The sequence below is a fragment of the Cucurbita pepo genome, chromosome LG19, assembly GCF_002806865.2.
Source record: "Cucurbita pepo subsp. pepo cultivar mu-cu-16 chromosome LG19, ASM280686v2, whole genome shotgun sequence".
Taxonomy (NCBI): domain Eukaryota; kingdom Viridiplantae; phylum Streptophyta; class Magnoliopsida; order Cucurbitales; family Cucurbitaceae; genus Cucurbita; species Cucurbita pepo.
In genome coordinates, this window is record NC_036656.1 from 4694748 (window position 1) to 4721630 (window position 26883).

Below are 26883 nucleotides of genomic sequence, written 5' to 3' on the forward strand. Positions count from 1 at the left end.
AATCTACATAGTTCAACTTATTAAAATATATATCTAAGTCACATACTTAACGTCATGTCCAGATGGATGCAATCTACATAGTTCAACTTATTAAAATATATATCTAAGTCACATACTTAACGTCATGTCCAGATGGATGCAACAGCTTCTGTAATCATAATACATGGATTATAAGACTAATAGCTGAAGAAATCTATACAGTTGCAAGTAACATGCCAAAATATTTGCAAATGAGCATAATGCAATTTTTGGCCAAGTTCTTTACTATGAAATGTCTTTGACGTATGGATTTGCTTCTATGTTCTTATTATTGCTATCTCACAAAGCCACTCATGCTAAGACCATCACCGCTGGAGGAGGCCTTCCGGGAAACAGGCAAGCCAAGATCAAACGGTCCTAGTGAATTGCTCTGTATAGAACATCAAAAGGAATCATTGAAAGCTGTATGCAAGAAAAGGAAAAGAGGGGGAAAAAAAGTGTGCAAATCTCAATGAGGCGTACCCAATTGATTCCTGACAGCCCAAGGCTGCTTTCATCATGATAAATCCGCGAGCAGGACATCATATCAGTCTTGGATTCTTTACCAGCAGGATCTTGTGAATACTCAGATCGACTATAGGCCTGTAATAAGATGGCGATGATAAACGACAGTAGGTTAAAAAAAAGGTGTCTAGATTACTGTTTAGAACACATATAAAGAGTTAAAAATATTGTAATCTAAATTTTACAGGAAATTTGACATGATATTGGAGATAAGGATCTTAAATTTGTACCCACACATGATTGTTTAGAATGCATATAAGATATTAAATATATCATGCCTAATATCAAGTATGAACTGAATTAAAATTTTGAGATTAGTGACCAGCAGTTTCACACAACACCTTCGCAAGAAAAAGAAAACAAAACGATTACACACCACCATAGAGTTTGCTTCAATTCATGTAATTCTTGGCACTGAATCAAATGAGGCATTTGTACATTAAGTCACTAATCTCTTTTCCCTTGAATTAATTTTAGACTTCTATCAATCAAATTTTCCATCCCATGTTCATAAATGATAGTATTATGGATATTTTGAATCATATTTAAGCTTAGATTTCTTACCAGTCCAAAAAATTTGTAATCCGTAGTTTGTAGTAAGCAAACATAAACAGGATCAGTCAAATTGGAACTATCTGACTACTCAAACAGGGAGCTATGGATTCCATATGATGCCATGAACCATCGTATCTCTAAAACATACAAAGTTGTGCAAGAGAAAGAGAGAGAGACAAACCTGAGGTGTTTTGGGAAATTTGAATAACTTGGAATCGGCATCTCGGAAGGTGCCCCCAGCATTAGAATCCATAGAGAGAGTAGCTTTGCTCGACGAAGAGAGCCTTTTCATAGCAAAAGCATCACAAGTCTGCTCAGCATCCAAAATAGACGAATGTTGATCACTACGGGGCTGCTTTGAAACTTCAGAAAATCTCATCTGCGCCGCAGCAATGCATGCATCAAGGGAATCAGTTATTACTTCAGCTGGCTGTACGCCCGTATTGCCCCCTGTTATCTTTGAATCCCAGAAACTGCATTTTCCCAATAAGGAAGCTTCAGAAAGGAGGCCTCCCATGCTTATGTTTGAGATACTATCAAACTGCAATATTCCACATTTTGCTGACAGCTGATAACCAGAGTCTAACGGTGGCCCATTATCCTATTCAAACAGTTTTATCAAATTTCAGAAGATCATAACAAAAAACAGTAAGCTACAATGGACGATTAAATAATATTAATTATTAGTTGCTAACGTCAGTTGTTGTGTATCTATCTTGTGTACCTTCTTGTTTTCACATCATCATTGATGCATCATACTTTTTTCAATAAGCAAACGGTAATGATTCGTTGCATAGACCTCATAGAAATGTGAACTAGGAACAAGGATCATGTAAATTTTATATTAATATGTTCTCTCTTGTAATAGTGTTCATTTAAAATTTTAATAAAATTTTTGGAATTTGAATATATTAATATAATACCATTGGATTAGTTGGACAATCCACAATCCTCTCCGGTGCAGCAGTGTTATTCGCATCATTCACATTACTTGATTTGATCCCGTCCATCAATTCCTCAGATTGGTTGCCTTTCCCATGCATGATTTGCACGGTTTTCCTGCAACCTTTCTCCAAGCCATTCGAGGATGAATGAAGTTTGAAAGGAATGGATGTGCAGACCCACCCATACCTTAAAAAGAAGAATAATTTCAAGTAACGCATTGAACTTAAATGACTGAATATATCATTAGCAAGGCAAATGATAAAACTGTGCACCTTAAGCGAAAAATTGAGGAACCTCCCACAGCAGCATAGACATCTCCAGCAGTTATATCACAGTCTTTCAGAGTCCATTTTAGACCACTGGGAAGACTAGATGACTTGCCGTATGGAAAAAGTGTGAGCTCCCCTCGTGCTACATTAGAACATCCCCACTTGCTAATAAGATGTTTTAATACCGAAGAAATTTTCTTTCGTGCCCTTAAAGTCAGTTCCAAATATGGATGATATCTATCCTACAAGAATTGAAGGCATGGTTTATCACATCTCAAATATGAACTGAAATATAGATAACATATTTGTCTGTGCTTAATCCTCAATGTTTTGTGCTAATGACTGTACCTTTTCCAATGCCATGCGGGTCTTTACATTTATTGGAAAAAGTTGAAGCTTGATCTTTGTGCGAGGATGGGGCTTCTGTGCGGGATAAAGATCAAGAAGAGCTGAACTCTTTGTCATTTCTGTTGCATTGGTTCGATCAACCAAACTCTGTATATTCTTCAAGTCATCTGCACTAGATCAAAAAGGTTGAAGATTGTAGTTTGTAAACATCATTCTCGTAAAATAAATACAGAAAATAACAGCAAACAAAGAAATCAGTTCTTTTTTCGCACTTGAACAGGACACGTATTAATTCGTGTGAAGACACTAGAACATCAGTTTAAAACATAATAATTTTCCCAAAAAAGAGGCATGAAATTTGGGGAAATTAGTTTGAATAGAACACAAAACATAAAACAAAATAAATTTGTTGTCAAACCTTCAATGTGCGCAGTGTCGAGAGCTTTTTTCTCCTGAGAAGTTATCTTTCTAGACTTCTGAACTTCAGTGGTGTCAACAGAACCCCCACGCCTTTTCTCCAACTTTTTTGCCCTTCTACCTGGCTGTCTGGCCGCTTTCATAATTTTTCAACTTTCCAGCACTCAATAAGGTGTGAGGAGAATCACTTGATCTATTTATCCAAAAATTAGAATTAAGATGGCAGAGCCTGAAGCAGCTAACAGCGAGCACCTTCACCATAATATAAAGAGTGTTTTCCATGCTATCGTTAGAGATGCTACAGAGGAAATTACCAAATTGTTCTAGCATGGCTGCAGTTCTGAGTTTTTTTTTTTTTTTTGCAAGGCCCGAAATAACACCACCCTAAAACCTAATAACTAAAGTAGTTTACAAATCCTCATCGTGGTCTTAATCAGACAAAATTAAGTAGCTCCATCACTACCATAATATAGACAATAGAGATCCATACTTACTCGGCAACGCACCTACTACAAGGATCAGAGAATTTCCAAGCGTCCTTAGGGAGAACTCTATACATAAAATTCAATGTGTATCACGCACTCAAAATCCGTAATTAGTACTTCACTGTTTGAAATTTAATATCGACCCAAGCCAGACCTGTATGTCATGACCAATATACTAAGATATAATGTTAATAAGGCACACTTCGCGTTATTGCATCGCAGGACATAAAATTGCAGCTCACACCATTCAAACTCAAACTACTAACATTTCTCATAACGCGAACCAAGCATTGAAATCAATAGAGACAAATCACCATTAAAAGCTACTAAACATGAATGAAATTGACGAAGATAAACGTAATGAACAGAAAAAAAAAAAAAATAGGCATACGATTTGAATTGCTCTAGTTTCAGAGAGACAAAACGGAAATAGAAGAAAGTGAATCGAACCGAATGATATAGCAAACAAGATGGATCGAATTTCCGAACAAGAAATTGACGGATGACCAGAACGTTCAGAATCTTTCGCAGCAGAGAGGCTCAGTTGGAGAAAGATTTGAATAAAGACGGGAAAATGATAACGCGGGAAATGGAAAATTTTCAGATCAGTCGGTCGCGGCTCCGCTGAAGATTTTCGCTCTCTCCCGCTTTATAACTTCGCTGTTCAACCAATACGAAATGACAATTTTGCCCTCGTGCCAACTTGCAATTACCAGAAGAGCTTCTTCCTGTCTTTTAGAGGGGGCCGAAGTTGGCTGTCAACTTTGAGATATTTTATAAATTTATTAAAAAAAACAAAAATAAAATAAAAATTGGTAATTTTCAAAATACACAGTTTATATGTCACTTGCCTTCTCAATATTCATGCCCTTTTATAAGAAAACTCTTCATTAATTTATCATTAATATTTCCAATGATAAAAATTAATTTCTTTATTTTAAATATAAATTAATTAAAAACCAATAAATATATTAAAAATTATGTATTATGCTTTTATTTATTTAAAATACTTACTATTTTATTAAAAAATGAATATTTAAAATCATTATACTATGAAATTATATATAATTTATCTTTTTTAGTCAAGTATATCTAAGAAACTAAATAATATTCATGACCGATCTTAATAATGTTACATATTAAATACATACATTTTCATTTAAAGGATGTAAATTCAACATCTCATTTAATACCAAAAGAAATAATTCATTTTTTATTTTAAGTGGTTAGAAATTAAATTTTGTTATTAGTTTTTAAAACCATTTTCCAACTACAAACCAAAAGTGGAAAACAAACAAAATAAATAAATAAATAATAAAAAGTCTTACTTTAATCTATTTTATTTTTAATTTTATTAAAAAGTCAAATAAACATGAGATACAATCATATTTTTATAAATTATAAATAAAAAATAAAACTATACCATAGATGGCCTTTATTATAATAAAAAAAAATACAAATAATTAATCATTTAAAGGTGTTTATATATATATATATATATATATATATATATATAATATTAAAAGGTATTTTTTAAATATAACCTTTTTCTATCCAAGACTTATAGTAAGATTNAAAAAAAAAAAAAAAAAAAAAAAAAAAAAAAAAAAAAAAAAAAAAAAAAAAAAAAAAAAAAAAAAAAAAAACATAGTTTTAATGGTATTTTTATTAATTTGACATTTTCTATATTTACCTAATTTGATTAGGGCTTGCCCATCTCTATGTGTATTTTACAGGGTTTGTTGCATCTCAATTCCCACTCTTTTCTTGCCTCTCAACAAAAGGAACAAAAGGTACGTTTACAAAATCATGCTATTTATTTATTTATTATTTATAGTTTTATTTTTTAATGCTTTATTTATTTAAAATTAAAAAAAAAAATAAGCTTTTATTTCATATTTAATTTAAAAAAATTAAATCAATAAAAATAAAAATTATTTTATTTGATATTACGACCTATCTTTGTAAAAAAGAATGAACTTGTTTGGTCTTCTCTAGAGGATTAATCACATACCAGCTACTAATAATATGAATTTTGATCTATAGTTTAAAATTGTATTTAGATTATAATTTAATTAAATATATAGTTTGTATTGTAATTGTTTGAAAGAATTATATGAATGTTTGTTTAGATTAAAACTCCCAATTATAGGCATATGTGGCTAAATTAAGGTATTTAAATAAATAATTGTGGTAAATGATACAATTATTTAAAAATTGAATATAATCGTTTCGGGAGTTATATATTTATTTATATTTGTATAAATGAAATTAAATAGAATTTAAAAAGAAAAAAGAAAAAAGAAAAATGAAAAAAGAAAAAAGAAAAAAAGAGAAAAGAACAAAGGGCAGTGTCTGTTATGAAATGGAAGTCAGCTGGTTGTCGTTAGTGGAGAGAAGAGAGAAGGAAGAAGAATTTAATAGAATTAGACAATGTGTGTTCCATTTCAATCGTTAAACATTCTCTGCCATTTTCCAGCATTTAATGGCGGCAATCCTGGGGCGTTTCTTCTGATTTTCAACTCCTTTTTAGCTCTCCTCTTCTTCATCCGCTCCATTTCAAAGGTTCGTAGTTGCTTCGACCTTTCGTAGTTTTGACTTGTTCAATGTTACTTTTGTCTGCGATTCAAGTTGGAAACGTCTTTGATTTTTCTTCTATCTGTTGAATTTTGTTCTTCCGGAGTGTTTTCTTCGATTGAAATTTCCGTAAACCTATTCTTGGTGTTCGTCCTGATTCTTGTGGTTTATCGGTGAATTGGATCTATTTTAATGTGCGTTCTGCTTCGATTTTGTTGTTGGTTTTGTGTTTGTTGATTTTCTTGTTTTGGATTTGGTGGAGAGTGAGGAGATCTACTGATTGGTGTGTTCATTCTCAATCTCTGCATGTAATTGGGTCTACTTACCCGTTCATTTTGTTCTTCAGCTGTTGAAAGATTCTGTGGTTTTAGCTTGAATTTCTGGGATGGTTTTGGACTCGTTTGTGGACTTTTTTTTTTCTTCTTCTCTTTTTAATATTTATATTATGCTTATTCAATGGCATAGGAGTTAATTATGGCCAAAATGTAAAGATTCTTCAAGGAAACGACTCTCTGTCACGTTTTTTACTTTTTGTTATTTTGGTTTGAGATCTGAATCCCCTAATTTTAAATACTATGCCAATGGAAGCGGTTAAGTAGAAGGATCTGCACTTTAAAATTAGCCCGTGCATTACTTACATGGGAGTCTTCGTTTTTTCTTGGCCAGTAGATGTTCTGTATTTTCAAGATTGTCTAGCGTCTGAAATTTATTGTCTGTAAATTAACTTGGAGTGTTCTTGTTAAAGTTGAAGTTTTCCTTTGAAACTTATGAACTATTGGGAGTTATTTTGACTTCCAATTTGGGTTATTTTCCCTCTGCGCCTACTGCTCATTTTAGATGATCAAGTTATACCTTATCTTGATTAAAGCTATAACGTTTTCTTGGTTCTTCTTTGTCTTTCTATTTATTTATTTTAATTATTTGTAATTTTATGATGGTAAATTTTATACTACAGTTAGTACTGCGGAGCATCAAGATCAAGCACTTCTGTTTCTTTCTTTTGAATGAAGATTGAGGACTTGAAGTGCTGATTAAAAACAACTCCATAGATTATAATGTCTTCCCCGGGCAAGATTCATCACAAGGCCACTCTTGATGTTGCCTCATGGATGTTTAACGTCGTCACGTCCGTAGGGATAATTATCATCAATAAAGCATTGATGGCCACATATGGATTCAGCTTTGGTGCGCATTATAACTCTTATAATATATTCAAATAGTGTTCTTTCTTTTACAGTTCTAATATTGGGATGTTTGATGTCTCATGGTTTCCATGTTATGAATGGAGTGTTCTTTGTTTGCTAAAAATTATTCTTACAAGTTATATTTTGTTCCAAACTTGACTTTCTTTTTAATTAATTTGTTTAACATCTTGTTGCAGCTACAACTTTAACTGGCCTACATTTCGCCACAACGTCCTTGCTGACTTTTATTCTTAAGCAACTTGGTTATATTCAAGATTCTCACTTACCATTCCTTGACATTCTTAAATTTGTTATATTTGCAAACTTCTCCATCGTGGGAATGAATGTGAGCTTAATGTGGAATTCTGTTGGGTTCTATCAGGTATATTTTTTATATTTTGTTCATTATTGAATGTTCATTCTTCCTTTAGTTTTTAGAATTAACATGTTGTTGTAATTCTTCTTTCATAATCAGATTGCAAAGCTGAGTATGATCCCCGTATCTTGTTTTCTAGAAGTTGTTTTGGATAAGGTGCAATACTCAAGGGACACAAAGCTTAGCATACTGTTAGTTCTACTTGGTGTTGGAGTTTGTACTGTCACTGATGTTAGTGTCAACATGAAAGGTTTTGTGGCTGCCGTAGTGGCGGTATGGAGCACTGCCTTGCAGCAGTATGTAAGTAACTGCATCATTAATCTTAAATTGGTACTGCTGCATAAAATTACGACTTTATTTTCTGGTTACCTTGAAATTACAATAGAGGTGATGATTGGTTTTTTGACAGAATTAGTTTTTACCACTTTGTCTCATGGTGAAATTAACTTAACTGATAATTGGGATTGTTTTGGTTCCTTCCTGGACCAAGGAGTATTTTTCTAATACAGCCTTGGCCTTTTTTCTTTCGGTGCAGTATGTACATCACCTCCAACGAAAATATTCACTTGGATCATTCAACTTATTGGGTCATACCGCTCCAGTGCAGGCTGCGTCTTTGCTGTTAGTCGGGCCCTTTTCAGACTATTGGTTGACTGGAAAGAGAGTTGATGCCTACGGTTACACTTTTATGTCCTTGGTAAGCTCTTATATCTATTAATATGCCTGGGGGGAGTTGTGGTAAGCGTTAGAGACGGTTACTATTTTTAAAAAAAAAAAATTGGCATTTTTCTATATACCTTAGTTGACAAAAAACACTTTGTTTAAATATGGTGAAAATTTACAAAAGAAATCCTATAACGGACATCCTACTAGCCTAAAACTTCTAAAAGCACACACCCAAAGCCAATATTCTTGTGTTAACATCCGTTGGAATTTATCAAGAACCACCCCAATTATTTTTGGTACATCAAAGAAACCTTTGCCCAAAGACACTCTGAAGAGAACAATGATACCACGTAGCGTGGATTTGCTTGCATTGATGCATAAGTCCTATGGATCATCTCATGCTATTACTTGTTTTTATTGTAGCAACATCATCTCCTAGCCACTTCTATGTATTGCGTAGGAGGCAAACTGAACCAACATGACCTAATGGTCAACGAGATGAGAAATTCCATTTGCCTAGAGAGAAGAATCAAACAAACATTCCCAATCTAAATTGATAATAGAAGCGAAGTAGTTGACCTTTTTTTTTTTTTAGTTCTCTGTTTTTGCGTTGATCCTTCTCCATTTTAAATTAAGAGCCGTCATTTTCTCTAACGTGGCTACTTCTTGCAAATGGCTATTGTCCATAATTTTGTCTGCGTGCCTTGATTGAAATGGAGCTTGGTTTTTTCTTTTTAATATGAGGAACGCTTCGATTAGTATGGTGAAAATTTACAAAGAAATTCTGTAACGGACATCCTACTAGCCCAAACCTTCTAAAAGCACGCACCCAAAGCCAATATTATTGTGTTATAACAATCCGATGGAGTTTATCAAGAACCACCCCAATTATTTTTGGTAATTAGATGAATCGTTAAGAAAACCTTTGCCTATTACCCCTTGCTGTGAAATATAAGGTCCTTTTCTGGTTAAGCTTGGTTGAAATGAACCTGTTACCCCCTGCTCCACTTCATATGGAAGTAGTTCAGTAGCTTGGCAGAAGTTCTGGACAGTACCCGTCTGTTCATCCTTCAGCTCCATGAAAGATTCTTGCTGGTTCTTTAGAAATGCTGCTGTGAGCTTTGATGTTCCTCACAGTCACAGATAAGAGGTTTCCAATGATTGTTTTTGAAGGGGGTTATTGAACCACAAAAGAAATTCTATCTTCCTTTTGAACGTTGTTTCATCTAGGAACAAATCACCCTCAATAGTTATCCTAACTTCAATTACAGCTCTCAAGCTTTTACCAAACCTGAAGCTTATCAGGGCATTTAGTGAAGTTGCCACATAAATGTCCACTGAGTTTCCAAACCTGATGGACTTGGAGAGTAATGAATGTTCCTTAACTTTGTCCACCCCCCATAGCCTTGGGATAGTATCAATCCTGCCATGGATTCTAATGCACATGTCTTTGTTTGGACACTGAAGGTCTGGGTGAAAAGGGTTGTTAATAAAAATAATATATGTATATATATATATATATATATATATATATATATATAGTTGAAAGTCTTAAGAAATCTAAATTCACCTCCAATTACTGTGGAAGTGCCTTGGCAATCACTATTACCTCTTTTCTAGCAGACCTTTATTACTTCCTGTTCAAACTTTCTTTTGAGCGTAACATCATGGCAAAAGACAAAAGAAGGAACTTATTTCTGCTTTTCACCTTATCACTCTGGATGACTAACTACGGTACAAGTCAAGCCATTTCTTTCACTTTTATCTGAGGAGGCACATTGAAGTTTTCAAAGAATCTGTTAATGAGGCCCACAAGTATTTCTTGTCTTTTGGTTTTCACTCCACAGAGTAATGATATGAANTTTTTTTTTTTTTTTTTTTTTTTTTTTTTTTTTTTTTTTTTTTTTTTTTTTCTCTCTGTGAAGTTTCCTCACTTTTGATGATTTTTCATGCAAAGAAACCCATTATCCTTCTTAGTCATCTCTTTGGAAAAGAGTAAAATGCTCACAATTCTAAAGGAAAGCAAAGATTGAATCTTTGTCGACATTTATAACCGACAAAGTCTTGTATAATGAGCAATCTTTGTGCCCAATGGTTAATTTGGATCTTGATGGGAGCATGCGATTGCATTATCATAGCTCACCTTGCTTGGGAATATGTGATGTGTACATTTATGCTTGAACCACTTGTTCAATCAAGAAACCTTGTTCCTGTTACATGGATCTTACCAATAAAAATTTCGATCTCAAATGGTGTATAAATATTCCTTTCAGGGTGATTGTAATAGAATAACACAGAATGGAAATATTTGATAACTAATTTTGTGCCACTTCATCTGCAAAACTACATAAACAACTTTCTTGAAGCTAGTTGTTTGCTTAGCAACTGATTTTTATCAATGTGTATTTGTTTGCAGACGTTCTTAATCCTTTCATGTACCATTGCGGTAGGGACAAATCTCAGCCAGTTCATATGCATTGGTAGGTTCACTGCTGTGACATTCCAAGTGCTCGGCCATATGAAGACTATATTAGTCTTGACGTTAGGATTCATTTTCTTTGGGAAAGAGGGCCTCAACTTACAAGTAATTATAGGTATGGCCATCGCAATTCTTGGAATGATCTGGTATGGAAATGCCTCATCTAAGCCAGGAGGGAAGGAGCGTCGTAGTTTTTCCTCAACAAGTAGCAAAGCATTAAAGCACACTGGATCAGAATCTTCCGACCTTGATGAAAAGATCTAGAGCTGAGTAGATTTTGTAGTTTTTATTTTTTCCCCAATAATGGCCATTGATGAAAAAATAAAAGGGAAATGATATAGAGACTAGAGAGAGAAAAGGAAATGATATTGACTTCAGTATATTCCAGGAGATTCTTGACACATAATTGGCAGGCCCCTCACCTATTTTAGTTCATTATAGTCTTTTTTTTTTTTCTTTTTTTTTTTTGTTCTCTTTCTTTCTTTTATTCACATGAAAAAGGTATGCCATCTTTTGAAGGGATGCAACTCAATGGTTCCCCTACAAAAAGTATACAATGTTACAGATACCACAGTTATCAATAGTATAGATATTTCCCTACTTCAATCTCCATGTCTAGTCGCTATTCCTACATTTTTGTTCATCGGTCAACGTATTATCGTATTTTATGCTTTGTTGCTTGAAATTTTCTTACTATATCTGATTAACCCATTTCGATGTCCAAGCATTAGTGGACCATTAGTTGCAATCTGATTTCTTAAGATTCACCTGGAAATTTTTTGCACGTGAGAAACATACCTTGTTATGTGTTAGGTGGGCTTCTGAAGAAGGATCATTGAATTATTGGGAGGACTAATAGTAAATAGGAACCTCCTGTGGGTTCAATGACTGTAGTACCTCTCAGTTTGATCTGCCAATTTTTTTGAGACAGGTAATCGAGAAAACAATACCAATAACTATGCCTCTCTGTGGCAGTTCTTCCCGGAGAATGAATGCTTTCATTAGAACAGTAAATTTTAGTCCTAATTTGACACTTACGGAATTTATTATCTCTGCAGGGCACAGAGCAGCAGCTGCAACTCTCTAGGACTTGTCATTTGCAGACTGGAAAATGTTCTTTTTCTCTCTCCTCTCTCTCTCTCTCTAACATGTTAATTACAATAAGATGCCTTATTTCCTAGTATGACTGAAGCAAAGTTCAAAATATCTTTATGGATTTGCTGAAGTGATGATTACAGGAAGCAAGCCCTTCTTTTACACTTTTCTGTTGTTTTTATTTGTGATATTCTTAGGAGACAGGCTAATGTTTTAGGTTGGTTATGTTGCCCAGGGGTTCTTAGCCTTCCCTCTGCCTGGCTGAGTGATTGTTTCAGTGATGGAGAAGAAAACAAGAGGAAGGGTTCATGGATTTACTAAAAAGCTTCAGAGAGAGAAAGTCAGGTTCATTCAATTTCATTTACAGCTGCATCTGGGTCCAAGAAAGTGTCCCTATGTGCCTCAGAGTGGCCATGGCTGCCTAAGATTTGGGTACCAACAAAAATTGGACATTATCTACATTGATATTCATCTCCTTTGCTTCCACAATTATCCTCTTGTTTTCATAGCTGAATATAGCTTTTGAATTGCGAACAGTATGGTACTGTTCAACTGCCTTTTAAGCAAATTATGAGAGAGAGAAAGATCAAAACCCCAACATTTTTTTTTTTTTTATTGATTTATATTCGTTGTTTTTATATCAAATAATGAAAGCGAACTGTCAATTGAACTGCAAATAAACAGTTTCATAATTTGTTCATGTTTAGAGCTTCATGGGCCGCTATGAACTAAAGAAACAAAATTTATCCAAAATCCCTTTGATTGACTTTTCAAAATTAATCCAACAAATTGATATTGCCAACCTTGCCATACGTTTTTCAAATCCGAAATAGATATAAATTTTAAAGTTTTTTTTTTTTTAAATAAAATGAAAAGATTTTCAACGTTTGAATTTTCTCTTTTTTGGTAGATATGAGTAGAATTAATGAAGCAACTGGAAGCCAGCTTTGACATATCCCATCCCTTTCAATGTCATCTTTAGCCTAATCCGAGCTATATTGATCATCTACACCGTCAAGATCCAAGATTCAAATCTTCAACTTTAGTTTAAACCGACCCTAAAAAGTTGAAAATATTCAAATAAAGAGCTGTAAGACACTCAATCTCCAAACCTCGATTTGTTTTATAAATTTTTTGGTTTGAATTTCTTTCACTATTGAACTCTAAAAGAATTAAGTTTTATAACTTTCAATTTCATTTATTAGTTATTTTTTAAAAAAAATTATAATAATAAATTTAATAAGTTTTTGAAAATGATTACATGATAAAGTCCCAAAAGCTTAATTTCATCAAATTTTAATTAGATTATTTAAAAAATGTCAGTATATCATTAAATTATTGTTTTATTAATATATTTCAACACCTAAAAAATAAATTTTGTAATATTTTTTCTTGAATTATGGTGTATTATTGTATCTTAACTGTCCATTAAGTTTATATGTCTAAATATTTAGATAATATAATAATGTATTAATAAAACGATTTTATATTTAACAATTTTTGTTAATAAAATAATATAATTTAAATTTAAAAATTAAACAATTATATATAATTGTGGAGAGGGGATGGGGCCTACACTAATATGAGGTGGGCCCCAGAAAACCTCCAATTATTGTATGTATCTGAGTTGTGCACGTGTGGTGTTTTCTTTTTTCTTTTTTCTTTTTTTTTTTCTTTCTTGTTTTCCTAATTTCAAATTAAATATATATATATATACACATTTGGAAGCTACAGTAATAGTGACAGGCTGGCCAAGTTGTCGGTGACCCAGCAGTCAAACTAAGCGATGGTAATACACACCTTACGTGTCAAATTCAGCCACGTCATCACATTGGACATGAGCACGTGTCCATGGCAGCTTGTGGCCCCCCAACCCTTCCCACATCATCACCATAACCATCAAATTTGTTTTTATCTTCTTCCCAATAATTTTTTAAATACTTTAATAAATAATAATCTATTTTTCTCTCTAAAAAAAAATATAACATTAAATAATATAAAATGTTCTTAAATTCATTAAAATAAATTATATTTACCGACTTTTATCTTATATTTTAATAGGTTTTTCCTTCATTAAAATTAAGAAAAATAATTTTTTTAATTATTAAATGGATAGAAAAAAACAAAAAAAAAAAAATTATTTTTAGAAAAAAATTGAGTGAGAGATTAAATTATTTTCATTAAAAGTAGGGCCCACTTGGGGGGAAAGTAATAGGAGTTGTGGGACCCAGTGGTACCTAGAAGGACAGAAATTTAGAGAGAGAAAGAGTTAAGACTGACAGTCTCATCAAACTTATGAGTCAATAAATTGATGTAAAGTAATTATCCAAGCATAGATTCTTTTCGTATTCGTTCGTGTTCGTAACCGTCGTCACGTTTAAATAAGAATGATCTAAAAAAAATATAAAAGTTAATATAGGAAAATAAAATAATCGATAGCGTTCGATTTTTTTTTTATTTTTAATCAATTACCTAATAAACGTATGTACAAAATATGTTAAAAGAATTCGAATTAATTTGTGACAATAATTTGTCGCTCTCGTAAGTAGGTCAAGATAAGTACACAACGTAGTCATGTTTTCGAAGATGGACGTTTCCTAACAAAACATGTCCTCTCTAAAACCAACGGCCTTCCAGCATCAATAGATGCTATCTTGGATTGCTTCTTTGTTTCTTCGTGGACTACGTTTTAATTAATCGATCCATACGTGATGTTTTTCTTGAAAATTCCTCGTTTGTAATTTTTTTTTTGTTTCATATAGAGAAGTAACTGTGCAAGTGTTCTCTTTATGGTGATTTATTCCCAATGTTAGCATTTGTTTCGACGAGTAGAGTCATTCCCTCTCGAAACAATCTTAATCTCTCTTGGGGTAAATCAGTATGTCTCAAATGATAACATATCGTAAATATCGCTAATTTCAAAATTTATATTTGATCACTTGAAAATTACCATAAATATTAAAGAATTTAAGATTTTTGGATTGGTGAGAGGTGATGAGTAATTTTGGGTAGCACTTGAAGAAATAGGTTGCACCATCTTTCATGTTAGGATGGACACTTAGACATTTTCTAATTAGGAGTTTAAAAAATTCGAATGTCTCTTATCCCTAAGAGTAAGGACACATTTGAATAGTGATTTAATCGGTACTTGAATTACTTCTAGGTGAAACTATTGATGTTCTTCGTGGCATTTGAGTATCAATTCTTTGACGAAGAGACTGAGATGTTTTATATTTTACATCATTTTATCTTTTTTAGTTTAACGATCGCAAAAATATGACCTACCCATTGAATTGTTTCAGTCATTAGGGTTTTATTTATTAAGCTATATTGAAAAAAATTAACTTGAATTCTTTCTATATACAATGCTGGATAAACTAATAAACATGTTCAAATGCACGGCTTACCAGCATAAAACTAATAAAACGGATAATTATAATCACGATTTTTCAGGAAAAAAAAGCTCACGAGTATAATCACATCAATACCACGAAACCCTTTTTGGTGCAAAAAGCTTCACGCGAGGTGTTGAAGGCAGATAATGCTTTCATCGTAATGCTTAAAACAACAACACATACTGCTTTTATGGTGATACTTAAAATAAATTTGTTTCATAAATATTTTGCTCTAAAGTAGTAAAAAATAAAGTTTACGGTTGAAATGATACGTCAAAATTGTTTTAAAATTTAAATGAAAATTTGATTTTGTTCATGAAAAAATGAAATTTAAATGATTGATTTTACTTTCAAATGTTGATTCTATCTTTATTTCAGGTCCAAAAAAATAAAATAATAATAATAATAATAATAATAATAATAATAATAATAATAATAATAATAATAGTTTCTTCAATTTGTCTTATCTTCTACCTATTTTCCTTCTATTTAATTATAATTTTTTTAATCTTAATTCAACCACCTGTAGCAAAGTATTGGGCCAAATTAGGATGCTTTTGGGCCTATTGGGCCCAATTTAAAAGCCCAATTTCCACCTGAAAAGATAATCTAGGAAGAAGTGAAAGCTTAGGAGCGAAAAAAACTGATCTAAAACGACAGTTCATCCTCCATTTATCCGAACTCTTATCCGACAAAATATACAAAATGACATATATACCCTTCTTTGTCCCCGAAATTTCACAATTATCGTTCACTCAAAGGAACAATTTCAATTATCGGATACCCCTCCGGGGAAAACAGAATTCCCCACGTAAGGACTATAAAGGCACCTGAATGTCTTTTTTTCTTTCCTTTTCCACCCTGAAAATAACAACTAGATGAAGGGTATTTACGTCATTTTGTCTTTTGAACACCGTTCAACATAAAAATTAACTTGAATTCTTTCTATATACAACGACCTGTAAATTGATAAACAGGTTCATAATATAATAATAAAATAAATGCACGGGTTATCAGCATAAAACTAATAAACGGATAATTATTATCACGATTTTTCAGGAAAAAAGCTCACGAGTATAATCACATCAACACCACGAAACTCTTCACAGTGCAAAAAGCTTCACGTGATGTGTTGGGAGCAGATAGTGCTTTCATCGCGATGCTTAAAACAAGAACAGAGATAATGCTATCATCGTGATACTTAAAACAAGTTCGTTTCATAGATATTTTGCTCAAAAGTACTGAAAAACATAAAATTCACTGTTAACCGACACGTCAATTTACGTTCTTACTCTCTTTGTTCAATCGGGTTTAAGAACCACAAAATGATTGATTTGTTTAAAAACTTAAAAAGTGACATTAATTGAGGAATGATAAACCCAAATAATTTTGATTTTGTTCATGAAAAAATGAAGAACTTGACCACTATTTAATGAAGAGAAAGGGAAATGAAAACATGCAATGGTTTAAGAGATCTTTACCGAATTTGCATTAAAAAAAAAGAAAAAGAAAAAGGAAAAAAAGAAGCAATTAAATTGATTGCGATGGATCAAGCGTTGATCATCATAAAGCTAGAGAGAGAAAGTGAATTAATTAATGATTAAGACATTAATTTTAAATTAAATGGATAGTTTACCAGATTTTACGTACTCATCTCCCTCCATGAGAGACAAAGAAGCTGTTTTGGAGCCACAAATTTAGTAGAGATTTTTGGGTTTGAAAAAGTTTCAAACTTTGAATATTTAAATCACTCTGTTCTTCAATCTTAGATAAGCTTAATCAAGATTAATTAATTGAATTAGGGTTTTGTTTCTCCTTTTTTTGTTGCAGACTCACATGGCATGTGACCAACAGCTGTGCCCACTCTCTCTGCTTCATAAATACCCTTCTTCCCTTCCTTCCTCAGACTTTTGATCCCATCTCTCTCTCTAGAAAAACCAGAGCTACTGAGCTCTGCTTCTCCCTCTCTAATGGCGGACTTCGAACCCTGATGCATTTTTCCGCTTCCTTTTTGCTTATTACCCCAAAACAATGATACCCTTTTCCCCATCTTCTTCAATATCCTTTCTGTTCTTCTTTTTCTTCCTTTTTTCCCTCTCTGTTTTCTCTGTTTCTTCTTCTCATACAGACGCCCAGCAGCTGATTTCATTGAAATCTTCACTTCCCAATCCAAACCTCCTTCAAAACTGGCTTTCCAACGGCGACCCATGTTCGTTTTCCGGCGTTTCCTGCAAGGAAACCAGAGTTTCCGCCATAGATTTGAGCTTCGTGTCGTTGAGCTCTAATTTCAGCCATGTTTTCCCTTTGCTTGCAGCTCTCGACCATTTGGAATCGCTTTCTCTGAAATCCACGAACCTTACTGGCTCCATTTCCCTGCCCACTGGATTCAAATGTAGCCCTCTTCTTTCTTCTCTGGATCTGTCACTCAATGGCTTGTTCGGCTCTGTTTCTGATGCCTCTTATTTGGGGTTTTGTTCCAATATCAAGTCGCTTAATCTGTCATTTAACGCTTTTGATTTTCCCCCAAAAGACTCTGCCGCCGGATTGAAGCTCGATTTGCAAGTTCTTGATCTTTCTTCCAATCGGATTGTTGGGTCGAAATTAGTTCCATGGGTTCTCTCTGCTGGGTGTAGTAATTTGCAGTTCTTAGCATTGAAGGGTAACAAAATCAGCGGCGAAATTAATCTCTCATCCTGTAATAAACTCCAGCATTTGGATATCTCCGGCAACAATTTCTCTGCGGGTATTCCGTCGTTAGGTGATTGCTCTGTTTTGGAGTATCTTGATATCTCCGGCAATAAGTTCACCGGCGACGTCGGAAATACTCTGTCTTCTTGTTTGCAACTGAGATTTCTGAATCTCTCGAGCAACCAGTTTCAAGGATCAATCCCTTCATTTTCATCGCCGAATTTGTGGTTTCTTTCCCTTGCTAACAACGATTTTCAGGGGGAGATTCCGGTGAGTATTGCTGATTCTTGTTCTAGTTTGGTTCATTTGGATCTTTCTGAAAATGGTTTGATTGGGGGTATACCTTCTGGTTTGGGGTCTTGTTCTTTGTTGGAATCTTTGGACATTTCTAAAAATAACCTCTCTGGTGAGCTCCCCATTGATGTTTTTGCCAAAATGAGTAGTTTGAAGAGACTGTCTATGTCGGATAACAAGTTTTTCGGGGTTTTGTCGGATTCTCTGTCTCAGCTCACCACTTTGAATTCCTTGGATCTGAGTTCTAATAACTTCTCTGGCTCGATTCCTGTCGGGCTCTGTGAAGATCCTAAGAACAGCTTGAAAGAATTGTTTCTTCAGAACAATTGGTTAACTGGTCGGATCCCTGCAAGTATCAGCAACTGTTCTCAGCTGGTTTCGCTTGATTTGAGCTTCAACTTTCTGAGCGGGACGATCCCTTCAAGCTTGGGATCACTATCTAAGCTGAAGAACTTGATCATGTGGTTGAATCAGCTGGAAGGGGAGATCCCATCGGATTTCAAGAACTTTCAGGGGCTTGAGAATCTGATCCTGGATTTCAATGAGCTAACCGGGACGATTCCTTCCGGTTTAAGCAATTGCACGAACTTGAACTGGATTTCGTTGTCGAACAACCGGTTGAGCGGAGAGATACCAAGGTGGATTGGGCAGCTGCCAAGCCTAGCCATCCTTAAGCTGAGTAACAACTCATTCCATGGAAGAATACCTCGGGAGCTCGGTGATTGTCGAAGCTTGATATGGCTGGATCTGAATACGAATATGCTGAACGGAACGATTCCTCCGGAGCTGTTTCGACAATCGGGTAACATCGCTGTAAACTTTATCACTGGGAAGTCTTATGCTTACATTAAGAATGATGGTAGCAAGCAGTGCCATGGAGCTGGAAATTTGGTGGAGTTTGCTGGGATAAGACAAGAACAAGTGAACAGGATATCAAGTAAGAGTCCCTGCAATTTCACCAGGGTTTATAAAGGAATGACTCAACCAACGTTTAACCATAACGGGTCGATGATCTTCCTCGATCTTTCGCATAATATGTTGTCTGGTAGTATTCCAAAGGAGATTGGTTCTACAAAATATCTGTACATATTGGATTTGGGGCACAACAGGGTGTCGGGAGGCATTCCGCAGGAGCTGGGCGACTTGACGAAGCTTAACATTCTTGATCTGTCAAGCAATGAGCTTGAAGGATCAATACCATTGTCCTTGACTGGGCTATCCTCCCTCATGGAGATTGATCTGTCAAACAATCATCTCAATGGTTCGATACCCGAATCAGCTCAGTTCGAAACGTTCCCGGCATCTGGTTTTGCAAATAACTCTGGCCTCTGTGGGTATCCTCTGCCTCAATGCAGGGTTGATTCAGCAGCAAATGCAAATTCTCAGCATCAAAGATCTCATAGGAAACAGGCGTCGCTTGCAGGGAGCGTCGCGATGGGGCTACTATTCTCCCTCTTCTGTATATTCGGTCTGATCATAGTCGTTATCGAGATGAAGAAGAGAAGGAAAAACAAGGATGCTGCTCTTGATTCTTATATTGACACTCATTCCCAGTCAGGCAACACAACCACCGTGAACTGGAAGAACACCTGTGTTCGTGAAGCATTGAGCATCAATCTTGCAACATTCGAGAAGCCACTTCGGAAGCTTACGTTTGCAGATCTTCTCGACGCCACCAATGGCTTCCACGACAATACGCTCATTGGTTCGGGAGGTTTCGGTGACGTATATAAGGCTCAATTGAAGGATGGAAGCATTGTAGCCATCAAGAAGCTGATTCATGTCAGTGGACAGGGTGATAGGGAGTTCACTGCAGAAATGGAAACCATTGGCAAAATCAAACACCGAAACCTCGTACCTCTTCTCGGCTACTGCAAAGTCGGAGATGAACGCCTTCTTGTGTACGATTACATGAAATATGGAAGCTTGGAAGACGTTTTACACGACCATAACAAGGCTGGAATCAAACTCAATTGGGCTGCTAGAAGAAAGATTGCCATTGGAGCTGCTAGAGGCCTGGCTTTCCTTCACCACAATTGCATCCCTCACATCATCCACAGGGACATGAAATCCAGCAATGTCTTATTGGATGAGAACTTGGAAGCCAGAGTCTCTGATTTTGGTATGGCTCGACTCATGAGTGCTATGGACACCCATTTGAGTGTCAGCACATTAGCCGGTACCCCCGGTTACGTCCCTCCCGAATATTACCAAAGCTTCCGCTGTTCGACCAAAGGCGATGTGTACAGCTACGGCGTCGTTATGCTCGAGCTTTTGACAGGAAAACGACCCACAGATTCTGCCGATTTTGGAGACAACAACCTCGTCGGATGGGTTAAACAACACGCCAAGTTGGACCTAACCAATGTCTTCGATCCCGAGCTCTTGAAGGAAGATCCCAACCTTAAGATAGAGCTTTTAGAACACTTGAAAGTAGCTGTTGCTTGCTTAGATGATAGGTCCTGGCGGCGTCCAACCATGATCCAAGTGATGACGATGTTCAAGGAAATCCAAGCTGGGTCGGGTATGGATTCGCAATCTACCATCGGATCCGATAACGGTGGATTCAGCATCGACATGGTAGACATGAGCTTAAAGGAAGTACCAGAAGGCAAGTACTAGAAAATGAAAAAAGGTTCAAAAGAATATATGAAAGTGGAGATAATGAAGAGATTTGCAGCTCCAAATTTTAAAGAACTTCATGTTTATCAATGGAATGCAGCTGCTTCTTGTCTATCTCTACCAATTGATTGTATGTAATCTTCGTTGTTTTATACATAAAAGTTCTAAACTTTTCATAAAAATGTGTATATAAACAGTTTCTTTCACTTACGCTTTCGTTTCGCCCTTTGTTTCGTTTTCAATCTCGCATTTAAATTATCGTTTCAACCCATGTTTAGTTTAAGAAACGAGTCTCAAACCCACCGTTAACAAATATTGTCAGTTTTGGCTCATCATGTATACCCGTCAGTCTCACAGTTTTAAAATGCGTCTAATCTTTCGTTCCACTCTTCAACCGATATGAGATCTCATAAATCGTCCATACTCGACATATGGGTCTTGCAGTCAAGACCGATCCGTCGAGATAAATAACCATTTTGTTGTTGAGATGGAGCATACATTTTTGGACCACTCGCAAATGGATAAAATTGTCATAATTGCAAACTCCTACCCCCACAGCTATATTACCTTATATCCTCAAAATTCTTTATTTTTTCTTATTTTATTTGATTTATTATGAGGAATAATAATAATAATAATAATAACAATAATAATAATAATAATAATAATAATAATAATAATTTTATTTGATTTATTATGAGGAATAATAATAATAATAATAATAACAATAACAATAATAATAATAATAATAATAATAATAATAATTTGGATAAAACTATTTAGTTTTGTCTCTTTTTCCATGGACAGTGTGCATGACACATGCTCGTGACCCAGAAACCAGAATATTATAATCCCTCCCTCTCTATCTTGGAAAATGTGTCCCCCATTTTATATTTAAAACATTTTATTTTATTACAAATTTAAAATTTTAAAATGTTATTTTCATCTCATTTTTATTTCAAATATCAAACAAATAAACAAAATTTGGAGATTTGTCGAGATATATTATTTATGAAATATATCTTAATATTCTTTCAATTCATAATTTAGAGTATATTTTTTTTATTTTTAATATTTAATTAATATATATTTTATTTATTAATAGGTATTAGTTGCTAGTTTGTATCACTATTTAAAACTTATGAATATCAATGAGAACATACCTTCAATTCCAATTTTATTTATATTTCTCATTCTTAATAAAGCAAAAAAATAATAATTAAATATTTTTTAAAAAAAGATAACGAATCATTTAATTATAATATATTTAAATAAATTTAAATAAGATAGTTATTCATGTCATTTCATTTTCCAATTGCATTGGATCCAAGTGGAACAGCTGGGTGATATTTTTGACTTTTTGAGTTATCATTCCAAATATTAAAAATTAAAGGAAATATTTTAATTCCACATTTATTATTTTTGTCTAATTTAGTTTTTTTTTTCTTTCATACCAAAATGTTAAAATTTTCATTTTATTATTTTTCTTTTTCTTTTTTAAATGGCATGGCCTACTTTAGAATAAAGTTTCCCCCTAAAGTGGGGCCACAAAATTATCCAAAAATTATTATTATTATTAATATTATTTTGTAACCCCATTAATTATTTTCCTTTATTTTTTATGAATTTATTGATAATTTTTATTTTTCATTGCTTTTATATTATGATACAAAAATAATTAACATCTAAAATCTCTGTACCATCAACTACTCTTCAAATCATTATCTAAAAAAACTCAAACCAGTGAATTTAAAGTCAAAATCCCAACAATTTATTTATTTATTTATTTAAAAAGAAATTAGATATTAATTTGTCAAAATATTGAACAAGTGGGCATGAATTTAGGCGTAAGCAAATGAATGAGATGCTTCATTATCCAATCCGCTTCATCTCGAATCTCAGATCCCAATATAGGGTTAGGTTGGAATATTAAATTTCAAATTATTTTAATAAAATAATTACAAAATTTTTAAAAAAATAATAAATCCCATAAATTATAAAAACAGCTGTGAGAAAAAAAGAAAATAAATAAATAAATAAAAAGATAATTGGCGACGGGGATTGATTAAATTAATTGAGGTCTGTTGGTGTGCTAGGGTTACAGCATATCCTACAGATTCTGATTTTAATCCCACTTATATTTTTAATTTAATATTCCACCTCACAATTTCAATTTTTTTTATTAATGAAATTTTAAGTGCAATAAATAAGTAAAAATAATTTAATTTGTTTTAATATGAAGGAATAAAGTATGAGCATTATATTTTTTAAAAATGCCCATAATCCACGTGTGATGAAGTATAAAATATAAATATAAAGATGAGAGGGACAGAGGGAGAGAAGAATCGTGTGGTAGAGAGAGGGGGAAGGGGAAGCATCAGAAACAAACACGCGTTGGTTGGACGACACGTGGGACAATGTCTAGCTGGACTTGTCGGAACTCTTACCCTACAACGTCGTCTTCCTATGGCGGTGCTGTCGTGTTTTTTGTACTCTTTCTATATCTCCATTCTCCACCCTCTGATTCTCATCCCCCACTCAAATCCATCGGCCCCACCTTTAGTCACTACTCTACACACGGCCATACCCGATCACTACTATTGAAAAGTTCACACGCTTTTTTAAGGTTGCGAGATATGTTATCCACATATAGAAATTTATTACGTATTTTAAAAAAGTTCATTAAGTTTAGTATATATTTGTAATTTAGATTTTTTCACTATTTTTTTAAAAGAAATTTATTAATTAAAACTATATTGTTATTTTTATAACCGCTTATTAATTTAAAAAAAGTTACATAAATTTGATGTCTCATAATCTATAGCTCTATAAACCCTAAAATGAAAAAAATCTTTGAGCCAAAAACATTGGTATAAAAAGAAAATGTGTATAAATAAAAAACATAGAATAAAAGATAATGTTAAATGGGTTAATATGAATAGTGATTGGCGTACGAAAGGCAAGTCAATCAAGTCACGCGTGTGATGGAACGAGGGCGGGGCCCACCCTGTGTTCTGATAATTTAATTTACACTCCCCCTCCCTATAAATATTTCCAATAAAAAAGGAAATTCAAAAAAGGTTGATGGGGATGCAACGAGAACCGTTGATTTCACCATCAGAATGCGTCAGCAATTGTAAATAACCGTATGATGGCGACTGATTAGATGGCAGTTGTGGGCCCGGAAGTTAAAGGAAGAAGAAATCTAATTTGTAAATAAAAAAATAAAAAAAAATCCCGTATATCTGCAAATTCCGTTGACTGTGACTTTTATTCAAGGGACTTGTGAAGATTCTAACTGTAAACGGAACGGACTCCACCACCATCTCTCTCCATAAAATGACCAAACAAATATCTTCCTTTTTAGTAAAATTGACAAATTAATTAAGAATAATAAAAAACATGTAAAATTAACTTAATTTCATTTTTAATTGTACAATTAGTTTGTTTGAAAATAATATATTTATATACATGAACATAAAAAATTAATTTAGGATATTTAGAATCTCTCTTCTATCATTTTTTATAAACTCATTTATGTTTTTTTTATCGTTATTTAAAAATTTTAAATTTAATTCTTAATTCATATATTTTCTTAAGAAAATAATAACAAAATAAAAAATATAATTTGACGAGAGCAAGTGTGTAGGTGCTAATTTCAATGTAGATCCGTTTTTTACTATGTTTATGTTGGTGTTCATTTCCCCATTTAAAACGCTAAATATATATATATATATATATATTATAAATACAAATGAATGTAATAATAGTGAACGACAAGGTTTTATTGTTTAATAGGAAAATTGTAAGCGAGGATTAGGTTTGATGGTACCAAGAGAGTGATGAATGGGAGGGACGAAGATCGTGTACGGGCAGGGGCAGGGACAGCTAGCTTTGGTATGAGCCATTTTTGTCTCCTTGTTTCTCTTGTCTTTTCACCCTCTCCACAATTTTAATTTTTAATCCCTCCATCAGTAAAACTTGTTTTAACGCAGTAAAAAAAGAATCCCCATTATTTATCTTTAATTAAAAAAAAAGTAAATTAAAAAATGGTGTTCGTGTTGGCACGGTATTGGTGGGTGAGACAGGCTAGAATTTCAATGCCGAATAAATTAAAATTAATTATAAATTAATGAAATATATTTATTTATATGATACGAGACCAAGTTTTTTGGCGTTGAAATACCTTGAAATTAGGGCTTTCAACGTGCGAGTCACGAGGTACCACGTGGTAGTCCCCAAAGTGCCGGTGGGCCCCAACCACGGCTATTTTTTTAATTATTATTTTTGGCTGGATTACGAGGCATGACCCGACTTTTTACGTGCATTAAACTTAATGAATATTATTAATAATAAAATAATACTAACTTGCTGAATTATTTTATTTATTTTTGGAATTATGTGACCAAAAAATGCTTAAATAATTCCACGAGATTAGCTTCATCGACGTTGAAATTCGTAGACCTCACGTGCGTTACTTTTTTTTTTTTCTTTCTTTTTTGGTGGGCGTTTTGTTCCCTTTTAATGTTATTTCTTTTTGTTTTTTAAATAATTATTATTTGTATTTTTAATTCAAATACACACGTAAAACTAGGAGTTCTAAATAGTGGGAAAATAAATAAATAAATAATAATTTCAAGAACAGACCGTGATTATTTTGGGCTTAAACTAATTAATATTTGTCGGTTAAATTGTAAATACTTTATAATATGAAAATTAATTAAAATAAAAGTAATTAATGGTATGTGTATATATAGTTTGGTTATGAGCGACATGATTGTGGATCGCGAAGGTACGTCCTTTTGGTACCAGAAAAATGGGTGAAAGCATTTAAACCAAAATTTAATGCATTCTCTGTTGTACAAAATAAATAAATAAATAAATAATCCTATATATAACTGCAATTTGATTTAAATTTAAACTTTAATATTTTTATTTATTTTTAATAAATGGGAAGTACCCGTTAAACATCAGATTATTGAGAGAAATTTCACGTTGACTAATTAAGAGTTTTAAGTAATAAATACTATCTCTATTAGTATGCTGACTTTTGAAAAAAAATCAAAAGTAAAGTCGCCGAGCTCATACTCAAAGTGAATAATATCATACCATTCTAAAGGTGTGTGGTTTTCAACGTGAGATCAGAGTCATGCCCTTGACTTAGTCATGTCAATCAAATTCTTGAGTGTCGAATAAATAAGTTGGGAGCCTCGAAAGTATAGTCAAAGGTGACTCAAGTGTCGAAACCACACCAAGTCTCTAAGTTACGAACCACAGTGGAGTAGCCCAATCTCTTTTAAGTAGGTTATGTGTCAACGGATACAATATCTAACTACAGCTCGGCCCAATGAAATATGAGCCCAGCCCGATAAAGAAAATTTGGCCCTTTTCTAGTACGATAAAAGCCCATCAAGAGTAACTCGGGCTCAGCGTACTTGGAAACTGGGCCTTTTCTAGTAGGATAAAAGCCCATCTAATAAGTAATTCAGGCCCAAAATACTTGGAAACTAAGTCCTTTTCTTTGGGCTTTTTGGAACAAATCAGCATTAAAAAAGCAAAAAATGCTGCTCTGTAATTAAATAATAGTAATTTTCGGGCATGGGGACAAACTTGTCTTTCTATAATATATATATTTTTTTTGACAAATTCTTCATTTTTTAAAAAATAATTTTGTTATATATACAAATTATTATATTAATTAGATCGTTGTTAAATATATATGGTAAATATTAAGCTTGATAATTTTATCAATAAAACTAATATATAACCTGTCTAATTTTAACCTAATTAATATATTTTAGTTTTTATTTAACTTTATTATTATTTTTAGCAGCTACAAGTTATATAATTAAAGCTAGTTTTTTTTTTTTTAAAAAATAAGACTATTTAGTTAGAATATTTGAATTTAAGTGAACTTTTAACTTTATTTTAAACTATAGATAAAT

At 33.3% G+C, this 26883-nt stretch overlaps 3 protein-coding genes across 14 annotated transcripts; 2 read left to right on the forward strand and 1 right to left on the reverse strand.

The window, feature by feature from the left end:
• Positions 1–146: 146 nt before the first annotated feature.
• LOC111780961 (TSL-kinase interacting protein 1) lies at positions 147–4182 on the reverse strand. 9 transcript variants are annotated; one of them, XM_023661336.1, is made up of 8 exons: positions 4013–4182; positions 3079–3270; positions 2661–2827; positions 2316–2554; positions 2022–2229; positions 1280–1699; positions 502–621; positions 147–409 (listed from the first exon to the last, which is right to left on the reverse strand). In XM_023661336.1, the coding sequence occupies exons 2-8, from the start codon at positions 3218–3220 to the stop codon at positions 314–316; spliced, it is 1392 nt and encodes a 463-aa protein (XP_023517104.1). In that variant the 5' UTR covers positions 3221–3270; positions 4013–4182; the 3' UTR covers positions 147–313. The 9 variants fall into 9 exon arrangements, with proteins under 9 accessions (XP_023517104.1, XP_023517103.1, XP_023517100.1 ...); XM_023661335.1 differs by having other exon boundaries at positions 3079–3329; XM_023661332.1 differs by having other exon boundaries at positions 3079–3716.
• Positions 4183–5948: 1766 nt separating this feature from the next.
• On the forward strand, positions 5949–12534 carry LOC111782091 (UDP-rhamnose/UDP-galactose transporter 4). 4 transcript variants are annotated; one of them, XR_002813056.1, is made up of 8 exons: positions 5949–6127; positions 7095–7324; positions 7521–7705; positions 7799–7999; positions 8235–8396; positions 10782–11775; positions 11903–11957; positions 12175–12534. XR_002813056.1 is itself a non-coding variant. In XM_023662879.1 (6 exons), the coding sequence occupies exons 2-6, from the start codon at positions 7195–7197 to the stop codon at positions 11106–11108; spliced, it is 1005 nt and encodes a 334-aa protein (XP_023518647.1). In that variant the 5' UTR covers positions 5949–6127; positions 7095–7194; the 3' UTR covers positions 11109–12534. The 4 variants fall into 4 exon arrangements, 1 of the variants encoding a protein (XP_023518647.1); XR_002813055.1 differs by having other exon boundaries at positions 11903–12534; XR_002813057.1 differs by lacking the exon at positions 5949–6127 and adding an exon at positions 6145–6333 and having other exon boundaries at positions 11903–12534.
• A 4493-nt stretch (positions 12535–17027) lies between these two features.
• LOC111781774 (protein BRASSINOSTEROID INSENSITIVE 1) lies at positions 17028–21148 on the forward strand. Its single transcript, XM_023662467.1, has one exon. It carries the CDS (start codon positions 17366–17368, stop codon positions 20936–20938), a length of 3573 nt encoding a protein of 1190 aa, XP_023518235.1. The 5' UTR covers positions 17028–17365; the 3' UTR covers positions 20939–21148.
• The last annotated feature ends 5735 nt before the right edge of the window (positions 21149–26883 follow it).